The sequence below is a fragment of the Brugia malayi genome, assembly GCF_000002995.4.
Source record: "Brugia malayi strain FR3 genome assembly, contig: Bm_v4_Chr4_scaffold_001, whole genome shotgun sequence".
In the NCBI taxonomy this organism is placed as follows: Eukaryota; Metazoa; Nematoda; class Chromadorea; order Rhabditida; family Onchocercidae; genus Brugia; species Brugia malayi.
The window spans coordinates 3,398,759-3,412,797 of NW_025062478.1; the positions used below are offsets into that span (position 1 = coordinate 3,398,759).

The window sequence follows — 14,039 nt, forward strand, 5'->3', positions numbered from 1 at the left end:
ATAAGGTTGATTTGAAATTTTTTTTCTTACTTTTACCTTAAAATGCTAAATTTATTATTTTGTATTCTATTAATGTCAATGCTAATTTATCATTTCGTTTATTCTCAAATTTTCTCAAACATTAATAATATCAAAAGCGAGATCATTTGTAAATATCAATTAATTAAAACATTTTCAAATGAAATAAATTTGTTTGCTTCCATACATAATTTAATGAACATATTAGTTCTAAAAATACAGATAACATTTTAGATTGCCTAGACCCATAGGAACATATTTGATATGTACGTATGTAATTGATTGAATTAATTAAATTTTTTTTTTTTTAATCAGAAAAAAAATACTTAGTTTGTCGTTGAAATTTACAACTAAATCAAATGTAAACGTTTGACAATTAAGAAATTTGTCAACATTTTCCACCACTATTTCCCTTTTTCGTTAATAACAATGAAAAAACACATTAAAACAAAAAAAAAAACAAAAACAAAAAAAGTTACAATGGATATTATTTCATCTCTGATTTTTCTTATTTCAATGTTAAAATACATATTTGCTACCAATAATAATAATAATAATAGCACTTTTGAGAGATTACAAAAATTAAATTTGTTTTTCATTTTTATTTTCTCACATTACCGCGTTTTTAAGCGTATAAATGATTTCATGAAAACTGGATCCAAACAACCATTTTGCTGGAAAAAAAAAGAAGAAGGAAAATTGAATTTTATTTTAAATTCAACTTCTTGTTTTTGTCAAATTATTTTCCTCTTTGTATGTATGAAATTTAAAATTTTTTCTGTCTCATCATGTATTTCAGTAATTTTTTTTTCTCTGTAAAAATTTGAATAATAAATTTAATCAATGAACAAAATTAGCAAACTAATAAAACAGAAGAAAAAAGTTGCTACATTTGGCATTTCTCATATAAATTCTCAATTATTTAATAATAATATGAAAAAGGATAAACCTGAAAAAAGTTGACAAAATCAGATTTGCAAATATAGCCATTGCCATCTTTATCGAGCGCCTGTGATCAATCACAAATCTATCAGATTTATCTCGAGAGTGTTCAAGTTATCACAAATATATGATAATTTTAATAGCATTTGAAATTTTACTTTCACTAATTTTTATTCTACTCCAATTAGTTAATTAATTAATTAATTAGCTGATAATAATTTAATAATACCTTGAATGTACCATGTGAGCGATGGATAGCAATATTTTGCAATGCTGTATCGATCATATGAAAATTGCAATCAGATACTTTGTTTCCATGTTTTGACTTTCCAAGCATTGCTAATCGGAAAACTGATTTCACAAAATCTATCAAATCCTGAATGAATTGAAATTATTTTGATCAGAATTCTCGTTTATTTTTTTTTTTTTTTTTTAGATAGATATTATATTTAGACACAATATAATACATTTAATTAAAAAACTGTAAAAAAAAATCTAATAGTAGCAAATGAAAGATAAAAAACTTGAACGTATGAATGATAAAAGTTAAATTAAAATTTCAAATTTTAAATCATTAATAAATTGTTAGCTTTGTTAAAAATTTAATTCATAATCAGAAATTCTAAAAGTACTTGAAAAACTGATCATACATCTTCTGTAATTGCTTCAACATCGGAACCTTTAATCATTCGAATTGTCCAAATTGCATTTGCTTCCGGTGTTGATAAATAAAGCAATGCTAATGATTCCATAAGATCCTAAAACGGTTTTCACTTCAATACTGATAAAATTTCATTCCTTTATTCTTTCCTAATTTCATTGTAAACAATTACCTTTACAAATGCAAAAGTAATTACATTTTGAAAACCTAAATTCTAAAAGTATTATAATTAAACTCAGACACACCTGTAATAATCAAAAGAAGAAACAAAATAAAAAGAAGTTTATTCATAATTGTAACAAAAAAATCGAAGCACTCTTTGCTACAGTTAGCTAATTATATAAGCATTTTCCTTGCAATGATTTGTCCAATTAATTGAGAATAGGACAGATGGATATGGTGGATGAGGCCAGAACTCTACCAGGCCAAGTGACTCAGCTTTCAAAGTATTTATTGACTGGGACATTTGGCCAGATAATCATTAGGAGCTAACTTTTTGCAATGTTTCTGATCACCAATTTAGCCTGAAGACTTTCATTTGATTTCTTCTACTATCACTTACTCAACATTCTTACTCAAATATGTTTCGTCTATAATCGCAGTAACAGCAAATTATCAAATAATGGCGACAACAGTTAAGTAACTTTGACAATATTCGAATGCTTTTTTTTCCGTTCAATTAAAAATTTGATCAAAGGTTAAATTATTTGCTACTTTCTTATTAAAGAAAATGACAGTTTTAAGCTATGGTTTTTACAATTTTCTAGTAACTGCTAAATCAAATACTTCATTAGTATTATTAATGGTATATGCTACTTTACATTTTGAATTAAAAAAAAATTTTTTGCTTTTAGCTTAACATTACTCATTTATCAGAAATATGAACTAAGTATTAGTAAATTAACAATAAAGTAAAAAATATGATTAAAGATTAAAAAATATTTGTTTTGCATAACTAATATAAATGGCGCAAAAAGTACAATTGTTTTTGCATCAACGAATTTAATAGATTACTAATTCCATTGTTACTTACTTTGATTTTTACTTTGATTTTCAACAAACAATAAATCAATATCTAAATAATTAATTTAAAATCAATCATTCTATTTTGCTTTATTTATTTCTTCCTTTCACATTATTGTAAAGATTGATGATATTTCTGTTTATGCTAAATTGTTTAGCCTATTGAAATGCTAATTTAAATAAATTATCTTCGTTGATTTTTTAAAATTTCTGTTAAATTTAAAATTTAAAACAAAAATAAATTTTAAGCACCTTAAAAGTCATTTCTTCTTTACCATTAGCAAATGCTGTGAATAGCCTCAAAATGTATTCTTCATCGAGATGCAATGGAAAATAGGAACCAAACATTTTTTTAAATTTAGCTACACGCATTCTGCCTGTTGGACATTCCTGCAATTTACTTTAATGATTATTAGTTAGTTAGGAAAAATTAAGCAATAAAATTTGTTTAATTAAAATATATCAAAAATTTATTCTCCAATATTAATTATATTTCAAATATTCTATTATACTATTTGCTGCTCTTAATTATCTCTTAAAATTCGATTAAAATTTTTAGAATTATTTAATAAAATAAATGGAAAACGTTCCTAAATTTAGATTTTATAAAAAGAAAAAAAAAGTTCAATAAAATTTAATAAAAGTTAAAAAACGAACATTCTTAAATTTAGAATACATATATTTGATATATTTGCAACTAAACGCATTTTTCGTATATGTGCGTAATTCGTCAATTGTTGGTGGTTGAATGTTTGCCTCCCATTTTACTATTTCAGTTGATTCATCAGATTCCATTGCTGTAAGTAAGTAAGTAAGTAAATGAGTAAGTAAGTAAGTAATAAAGTAAATTTTTTTTTGTTTGACAAATAAACAAATAAAATAACATAAGTAATCCATTTCTGATTATGTAAATGAAATGTGAATGTAATTAAGACTATTTCTCAATCTTACATTAACTGAGTAAGTAAGTAAGTAATAAAGTAAAATTAATTTACTATTTTAAGAAATATATGCAAAATATTTCTTTTCATTTACTATAAAAAAATTTTTTTTTCTTTTTTCATAACAAAATAGTAAATTAATGATAAATCAATGAAAAACATTTTTTTTTTTTTTTTAAACAAATTATTGCTATCTAAATTTGAAGTAAAATAAAAACAAACAATTGTTAAAGTTTGCTAAAATTTTGACTTACAAATTTCAATTTTGAAATAAAATTTAATTTCATTTTAGCATATATCATACTGGTTTTTCTTAATTTATACTTTATTTAATTTAAATGAAAAATAAATTATCAAATATTACCACGATTATAAATTGTAATGGCTTTTAAGCTTATGTTAAGTTTAACTTGAAAAAAAAGACAAAAATTTCTATTTAGTTCTATTATTATAGAAAATTCTACTAATTAATAAACAACTATGAAATATGTATTTATTATTTGTATACCAACTAAATATATTGAGTATTTTAGAAATGATAAATTTCAATTTTTTAATTTTGCATTCAAAACAAAATTGATAGTTTCCTAAGTAATATTAAAATTTTTTATTGAAATAATATAATAATTAAAATGTAACATTTCATATCGTTCATATTGAATGATACTTGTTATTCTTATAATTTTATATGAGATTTAAATTAATCAATTTTTTAATTTTAATTTCATTTATAAATGAAAACATTTCATGCAATAGTCGTAGAAATAGGAGAAAGTAAGAAAAACTGATGGAAAGGAAAAGTATAAGCTAAAAATCAGGTAATTATAATGATGTTTACCATGTTTCAAAAGGAAAATAAACTTTGTGAAAGGATTTTTCAAAATATGTAAGCATCAATTTTTAGAAGGATAAATTTAAAATTTTAAAATGAAAATAGTTCTATGATATGATATGTTATTAGACTGATGTAAAATTATTAAACATTGAGTTGTTCTAACTAAAATCTTTACTAATCACTTTCACTTAACTTAATGAGTGATAAGATTGTCAGATGATGTTAAGGTAAATGTTTTTAGTATGCAATGGTTTTCATCAACATTCTAATCAAATTAAAATTCATTCAAAACAATTTTTAAAATTTTTTCATCTGTAATTTTGTTCAATTCATTCATTTGCTTAGCAAATTGTCAAATAATTCAATCTGTTTTGAGCTTTTTTTTTTTTTATTTAAGCACATGTAAATAACATTTAATTTTTTTCAACGAAATAAATGGAAAATAAAAAGTAGTTGTTCAAGTAAGAATTGAAAATGGAAAATTGAAATTGAGATTTAATTTAAAAAAAAATAAATTGATGAAACTGTCATCAAAAACTGAGTATGAAAATGAAAGAATTTCATTTTATTTCACAAATAAATATTAGCAAAAGAGAATATTCAAAGAGTTGCAATGATAAATAAGTAAGTAATAACTGCTATAAATGAACTCAGAAGATGACAAAAGCGCAAAAAGGAGAATTCTTAAGTATTATCTAACGGAAACAATGTGTGACACATAAATGAATAAAATAAAGGAAAGAAAAAAAAAAGTAGAAATGAGAATTGTAGCATTATTATTTAAATATTCACTTTCTGAAATTTCAAGAAAGATAGAAAATTAAAAAGTAAAACGAAGAAATGAAAAAGATAAATGTGATTATAAAATGATAAACGTAATTTAAATCATTTAAATATGAAATATTGAAGAATTTGTGAGGAAAATAAAGTCTAATAAATTTTAAAATGCTAAGAGAGTTTAAATATTCAAATATAATTAGATGGTTTAATATAGGTGTAATTTTATATCAGTTATTCTTCTAATTTAACATCTTTGTTTGAATAATTTATCATATCAGAAATATTATAATTATTCATTTTAAATGTAATTTTATTAGAGTAAAAAAAAAAAAAGAAAAAAATGAAAATTTGATTTTAAGCGATGTTATTCAAAAAAAAAGAAATGAAGAAAAAAAAAAGAGGAAAAATGTCATTCAGTTGATGACATTTTGCTTATTGTTTGGCTTTTTATATAATTCTTATCATTTCTTTGAATCTTAAAAGCACATTTAGGTTAAATGTGAATGATTTATTTATTTATTTATTCTTTGATTGTTTTCAAAAACAAAAATGCTTATTTGTGTAGTTTTATTGAGCACAAAATTTTCCACTTCAGTGAATTTTTACGACAAATTTTCTACTTTATATCCTACATTTGCTTTTATATATAAAAAAAAAAAAAAAGAGAAATTTTTGTTAACATTTTACAATTAGATTAAATTACTTGTAAATGGTTAAGAAATAAAAAATTTTAATGCAAAGAATTTTGTCATAAAAATAAATTTATATCAAATTCAAAAGCAAACAAATTGAAAGCTATAAAAAAGATTTTTTTTTTTCTTTTTTTTTTGATTCAATTATTACAATCATTGTGTGTGATTAGAGTATGGATAGAAATTTTTAAATTAAAAATTCGATTAGCTGAAATTAATGAGTTAAAATATTAAAATATAATGCTTTGAAGATGTTTCATCTTTACTTATTCATTTTACTCTTAAAAATCAGTGAAGAAATGAATCGCTTTACATAGCAGTGCTGAATTTCCAGTTATTCTAATTATTCTAACTTTTAAATGAAAAGTTCTAACAGCTTGTTCAAATAATTTAGTTATATTTAAATCAATGTATAAATTTTAGAATTGCTTTTAGTTAACTTTAAATGAATGTTTTCAATTATGATTACAGATAATATATATGATTGCGTAACCGGATCCTGAAAAAAAATGCAAAATTAAATTCCTGTTAAAACATTGACGAATATTTTATTATATGTAACAGATGAATGATTTTATGAAGTGAAAGAAAGAAAGTAATACAGGTAAAATCAGGTAGGATTGATTAAGGAAATGTCGAATTATTGCACTGCAATTAAAAACAACATCCGTTGTCATAATCAAACTAAAAAGTTTATTAAATAGATTATTATGTGAATTGAAATAAATAATAATAATTACCAACAATGGTAATAATAATATAAATAATGATACTAATAATAACAATAAACAAATAAATAATAATAACAATAAATAATAATTATAAATAATAATAAACTTAGAATATAATCGATATCAGTTTGAAAAAATAATGAAACAACGTTGATTGATTAAATTTCACTAATAAAAATGAAAAAAGTTACAATTATTCGTAATCTGAGATTTTACCTTGAAACTTTTTAAAGTTCAAAACATATAATTCAGAAAAGAAAGGAATGAGGTAAGCACTTTTCTCTTCCTTTTACATCAATCAAAGCTAACAATGATGAGAATCCGACAGATTCATTGAATTACTTTTAACTTTAGCTTTACTTTAGCATTTAAAATTTACGAATACCTTTTGTTAACGAATTAGAAATTTTTGACAAATCAGTTGAAAAAAAGATCAAAGAGAAAAATGATTTTTCTAGAAGGTTATTTGTAGTGAATAAAAGAATATCAATTTACCTGAGCTGCACGAGCAGGTAGCAAGTAAAATTATAAACTATGAGCAGGTAAAAGATACTTATGATCAAAATAGATAAACAGTAAAATTTATTGGGGAACTGAGCAAATTGTTTGAATGGATTTTTTTTAAATGATTTATTAAATTTATAAGTAACAATTAGAGTTAATAAATGAAAATTAATGTTGTAGAAAAATGGATGAAATCAAATCAAATATTTTAAATGATATCCATCAATAGAAAAGAGCTAAAAAATTGTTTTACTGATAGAAAAAGCAAAAAATTTCTACCGGAATATTTACAGCAAGAAAAAAAAAAGAAAAAGGTACTGTTTGATATTTCCGGAAACGGATCATAAGATGAATTTCCTGAATACTATAATTTTAATATTCTTAAAAGCAAAAAAAAAAAAAAGAAATGAATGTATTTTAATATAATTGATGAGAGAAATATTAGAAATATTTAAACCATCCGTAAATTCACAGATCGCAAATTTAAAATTAGAAAACTTTTACAACAAATAAAATGATTTATTTTAAAGCATTTAAGACCATTTTATCTTACAATAACTTTTTTTTTTTTGTAATAAATAAAACTAAAATACGAGGTAAACTAATCTAAATTTGAATTTAAATTTTTATTTGCAAATGATTTAACTTACTTATTTTTTTAGATGTTTTTCGAATAACTTTCTCAACTTGAGTTGTCAGAGTAGTTCTTAACATTTCGTGGAAAAATCAATTATTGTAACAATGAATTAGAAAAAGTGAAGAGAGAATGAAATGACTACTGATACTTGTTGAACAGATTGAAAATGAAAATGAAAAATTTTTTTCATCGATTTAAATGACGTAATTTTTCACTTATTAAATAGCATACATAAATATTTTCATTTCAAAAAAGGTATGTTAATCGATATTTATCAATTTTTATCTTTTTTTCCTTTCATTTTTTTTTTTTTTAACACTGATTAAAATGCTTCAATATTTTGAATGCTTAAAATTGCATCAATAATGAATTATTTGAAATAATTTCTGAAATTCATTGAACAATGTAAGAAGGATATGAGCGAGTCATAAGTAAGCTTAATAAATTTAATAGTAAAATTTCAATGTAATTAAATTTAAGAGAGAAAAAAAAAAACGAAGCAAATTTCTAATCTAATATTTCTAATAAGAGAAATTAATAAAGAAAATCATTTCTAGGAACATTTCAAATTCATAATTATTTGTGACAAACTTTTTTTTAAAAAGTAAATTTAAAAAAAATAACAAACAAAATATTAAATTTCTATATTGATATCCATGTTCAGTCAATCAAAAAATGATAAAAGTAATTATTAATTGGTGAAATTTTCGCTGAAACTTTGAAATGTTATCAATATAACTTTTAATAAACAAAAATTTACATTATTGATTAGTTTGACAAAAAATTTACAATTTTCACTATTAGTGATCATAAATTATGTCATTTAAAATTTATAAAAATAAAAAAAAAAAAATTCAAACTTTGAATGTAACGCATTTTGCATTGCGTTTCGCGAGCATAATGAATTAATCGATGTATCAGTGATTGAATTATATGATTTGAACCATTCATTTTGATATGCTTAATTAAGGATCGTTTATGACTTCTGAAATATGTTTTTTGTTTTTGTTTTCTTTTTTTTTCAAATTAATAAAAATAAAAAATTAAAGTTTGAATGCAGAATGGGACCAATTCAATCGATCAATTTGTTAAATAAATTTAATTAATAACATTAGGCATTGCTATTAACAAAAAAAAAAAGGACAAAAACACAAACATAAATATTTTTAGGATTAATTCATTGTTTGTTTGTTTGTTTGTTTGTTTTTTCTTTTCTCTCTTTTTTTTTTCATTTCGTTTTTAATAGCAAAATAAATAAATTGTAGTAAAATTTCAAATATTTGACAAATGAATAGTCCCATAATTAATTTTAAAATGATAAAATGATAATGGATTGGTTTTTTTTTTTTTTTTTCATCGTTTGCTTATTGTCACTAATCAAAATTTATTGCTAATACTCACAAAAAAAAAAAAAAAAAAAAAAAAACAAAAACAAAAAAAAAAAAAGGAAAAAATTCGCTTATTTATGCCAAAATTTGTCTCCAAAAATAGAAAGAAAAAAATCACTGATAGATTTAATTCTTTTAATATTTAAATTATACAAAAAATAATTAATTTTTATAAAACATAAAAAGAAAAAAAAAATTTTTTAATTCAAAAATAAAAGAATGAGGAAAGAAAAAGAAAATTATGCATTATTCATCTAACTTTTAGTAACAATTTCAATTTATCTCTTTTCCGATAGCAAAAAGCCATTTCAAATTATGTCACATTAGCATAACTATTTTAAATGAATGTAAAATTTGACAAAAAATTAAAAATTATAAAGAATAAGAATAGCTGAACATAAACAATGATTTCAAATTTTTGGCTAAAAAACAACAACAAAATTGTTAGATCAAAAAATAAATATTTTTCTTTTTTAATTCAAAATTTCAATTTTTACTTTACCACTTAACAAAACTTCAAAAGTGCATTTTTTTTTTGCTTTAATTTTTTAGTAAAAAAAAAATTAATTGCGATATTTTCAAACGAATTACTATATTAATTAAATCATAAAATGATTTGAATTTAAAAAATTGATCTGTTGTGATCAGAAGATAATGAATCGATCATTCATTTATTTATAACTCAACGAATTCAAACATTACATTAAAAAGTTATCATATATTGTCAGAAATTCCAAAATTTTTAATAAATTTAAACTGTTTAATTCTCCGAAAACTTTTCTGACTTAGAAAATTAGATTGTAAATTTCAAAATGTTAAGCATTTTTGATTAAATTAAATTGAAAATTTTAAAATGTAAGTAAGCATTCCATAATTGCTTAGCAGATTTTTTCATTTTTTTTTTTTTTTTTTTATTCTTTTATTTTATTTTTTATTTTTTAAAAGCGAAAGCGAAATAGAAAAAAATGATAGCAACGCAAATGTGATCAATAGCAAATTTATTTCTGTCTTTTTTTTTTTTTTATTGCAGGAAAATAAAATAGTTCAAGAAAAAATGCTATCAAAGTGATAAACATAAATCAAAAATAGTAGGGAAAAAAAAGGATTGGAACCATATGTTTTTTTTTTTTTTTGAATGAATCGAAAGAACATTTGTTAAACATTCTAAAAATTTTTTTTAAAAGTCATAAATAAAAAAAAAGTCTTAAATTTTAAAATCATTCATTTTCTTTAGCATTTTGCAAGAGTTTCAAGGAAAAAAAAAAAAAAAAAAAAAAGGAAAAAAACTTTTCAAACCATATAACGAACATAGATTTTTTTCCGTTTTTTTTTTAAAAAAAAAAAGAAAACTTTTAATCTTTTAAAAAATAAGACATACTAATCGTTCAAAGCTAACTTACACTTACTCAAAAATTACAAACAAGCATAATACTTTTGCCTACTATTCCAAAATAATTTAAAATTTTTTTTTTTTTTTTTTTGGTCCAAAATATTTGGCTTAATTTTGCTAAAAGATCTATTAATTATTATTATTATTATCAGTTTTATCAAAAAATATATTACCTTTGTGTAGTTCTGTACTCATCAAAGTTTCACGAATGATTACTTTATAGATTTGAAAGGGTATTTTTATGCAGTTGGTCATCACTTTAAACATCAAGAATGACCTGAAAATAATAATAATAATAAATAATAATGATAAAATAATGCTAATAATAATAATGATGATAATAAATGCTGATAACAATAATAATGATGATAATAATAAATGCTAATAATAATAATGATGATAATAAATGCTAATAATAATGATGATAATAATAAATGCTGATAACAATAATAATGATGATAATAAATGCTAATAATAATGATGATAATAATAAATGCTAATAATAATAATGATGATAATAAATGCTAATAATAATAATGATGATAATAAATGCTAATAATAATAATGATGATAATAAATGCTAATAATAATGATGATAATAATAAATGCTAATAATAATAATGATGATAATAAATGCTAATAATAATAATGATGATAATAAATGCTAATAATAATAATGATGATAATAAATGGTAGTAATAATAATCGTTGAAATTTAACTAAATTTGCGCCATAGTGTTGTTGTTGTTGTTGTTGTCATCCATTGATGGGAAATAATTGACGTATGAATTGACATCTGGATCTCATTTGTATTTAAATCCTTTTTCAAATAAATCCATCAAGTGTTTTGCTTTCAGGTTGCTAAAGCAAAATGAGAAATTTAGTGAAAAAAATAAGCGTTAATAAATAAAAATGAGAACTTTTATGTAATTGAAGTGAAATGAAAAAATCAGTCATTCGTAAAGCAGTCAAAACGATTGAACCATTTGTTATTGCCTTTCAATATTTTCTTTTTAAATCATTTTGTTGAAGTAAAATTTTCTCATTTATAAATTATTAATTACTAAACTTACAGTCTATTAATTATTTAAAAAAAGTGATGGAAAGAAAAGATTATAATTTGAATTATGATTAAGCTTTCTCTTCTGACACAAAAAATTCAATTACACAAAATCAAAATATTTTCAAATTACAGCAACTGATAGATTAGCAGTAATTAGTCAAATCTGATCTAAGATTGATTAAAACTGATAGATAAATTTTGATAGATAAAAAGCAAACACAAAACGAAAAATACTATTTAGTGAAATAATTTCTTGATTATTTGTCTAATTATACAACTGGAAAAAAAAAAAGAAAATTATATTCATTTGAATAAATATTCTCTTTTCATTAAAAAAAGAAAAAAAATATTAATATGAAATTTTTCATCCTTTCTAATCAATTATCAGAATTATCAGTGTCCCCTTTATCAATCATATGAGTGTATTTTGCCAATTGATATCATTTTGTTAGAATATCCATTGAGCAAAAAAAAATTTTATCACCTTAACAAATGTTTTATAGAATGCTTCTCTACCAGTTGCTATTATCATTACTGCCCTTATCGCCTCATTATCACATTATTATCTTATCATATTTTATCACTATTATAATAAACAATAACAGTTTTACAGTATAAAAAAAAAAAAACAAATCAACGCCAATTTTGGATTACTAATTTATAGAAAAGGAAAAATGAAGAAAAATATTTTTAGGCGTCTTTACAAAAATTACTAACAATTATTTTTGTTTTAAAAAAGGCAATCCCACAAGGTAAATTTAAATTTTCATTGAAAAAGTAAATAGTTAAATTATAATATTTTATTTATACTTCATTTTGTCTTTAAATTATTCGAAAAAAAAAAAAAATATCCCAGCTCATCGTCCATTTTTGGTAAATTGTAGAACTCTCAAATTAAATTAGCCTTAAATTTCAATTACCTTTAAAATAAACAAATAGAGGAACGATTAACTAATTTACTGATTATATGCATACATATGATAATTAAATTCATATAAATGAAAGAATCATTATATCATACAAAGAAAAAAAATAAAAAAATTTTGAATGCCATTTTTGCTACTATTTTTCCTAAATTAAGATGGAAATTTTTTTCACTAATTAATTATCTAAATGAGATAATTTATTTTTTCAAATCAATAATTAAATGTAACAAACATATATTAATGAAAATATTTTTTGCTATTATACTTCAAAATGTGTCGTATTTTAATTTGGAAAATTTAATTACTCATTTATTCCATTTTATTTTATATTGAATTATTGGAGAAATGAAATAATAAAACTTTATGCGCAAGCTGAGTAATTCATTTCAATTAGCACAATTTGCGTTTGTTACTTACGTGAAAGCTATTATCATGAAATAATGACAAAATGCTTTTAAATTATTTCTGTAAGATTAATTAAAATGATATGTGTGATATTATTGTTAGCTAAAAATTTTTGATTTTTTCTTTTTTAAAACTGGCAATAATTATATCTTTTTTTTTGTTAATTGTCCCTTTAATTAATTAATTAACTAATTGAAATATTTCAATTAATTGCTTAGTGGTTGTACTGAAATGCAGTGCATTGATGTGCTGCAAAATGCAAGATAAGCATTCAATTCTAGCAATGCATGCTAACTTTTTCAGCGCTTACAAAAAAAAAGATACATAATTGATTTGTAAAATATTTTAACAATGCATTTTGCATTTCAGACAACATCCAAAGGATGAAGTAAATTTTAAAAAGATTAACATTAGTGAGTCTTTCACTAATCATTTTAAACTCACAAAATGTTAAATCACTAAAATTAATTTTTTTTTTTTTTTTAAATCCTTTAATTTTATCTTCAATTAATGAAAGATATTATCCAATTTTGGATTTTAACAAATAAAAAAAATAAAAAAAAGAAAAAGAAAATTCTCAAAGTTTTTTACAAATCAAAAATTTTTAATAATAAAGAACAAAAAAAAAAGAGGAAAAAATACAGACGAGTAAATCAGAACATAACAAAGTAAGCATATTAACACTTTGAAAGCTAATTAATTCATCTATCCATGACGAATTGTTAAGTTACTTCCCACCTGATTTATTTTTCAGATATAATCAAACAAAAGAAAGAGTAATAATTAAGTTTTACTATTGATACAAATTATTAATCAATCGTTTCAGCTTCATTCCTCCTTTATTATTTCAATTCATTTATGCTTCTTCATTCCATTTTTTCCTTGATTTCACCTAAATATTATTCTGAATTCTGAATCCTTTCATTAAACTTAAAATGAAATATTGCTGTAATTCAAATTGTCCCAGAAATTTGAATTTAATGAATATCAGAAAGTTGAATAGTACAAACTGATTACCTAATATTTAGTTTTTAATTTTTAGATTAATCAATTGTAACTTACTCAAACAATCTATGGCTATATTACTTTTAATTAAACTATAT

At 21.5% G+C, this 14,039-nt stretch overlaps 1 protein-coding gene across 1 annotated transcript; it reads right to left on the reverse strand.

Moving 5' to 3' along the window:
• Positions 1–632: 632 nt before the first annotated feature.
• Positions 633–8,715, reverse strand: Bma-ncs-5 (Uncharacterized protein; the record flags this gene model as incomplete). The annotated part of the gene is made up of 7 exons (XM_043081498.1): positions 633–692; positions 968–1,027; positions 1,190–1,336; positions 1,611–1,718; positions 2,897–3,034; positions 3,302–3,441; positions 8,625–8,715. The coding sequence occupies 7 exons, from the start codon at positions 8,713–8,715 to the stop codon at positions 633–635; spliced, it is 744 nt and encodes a 247-aa protein (XP_042937432.1).
• Positions 8,716–14,039: the final 5,324 nt, after the last annotated feature.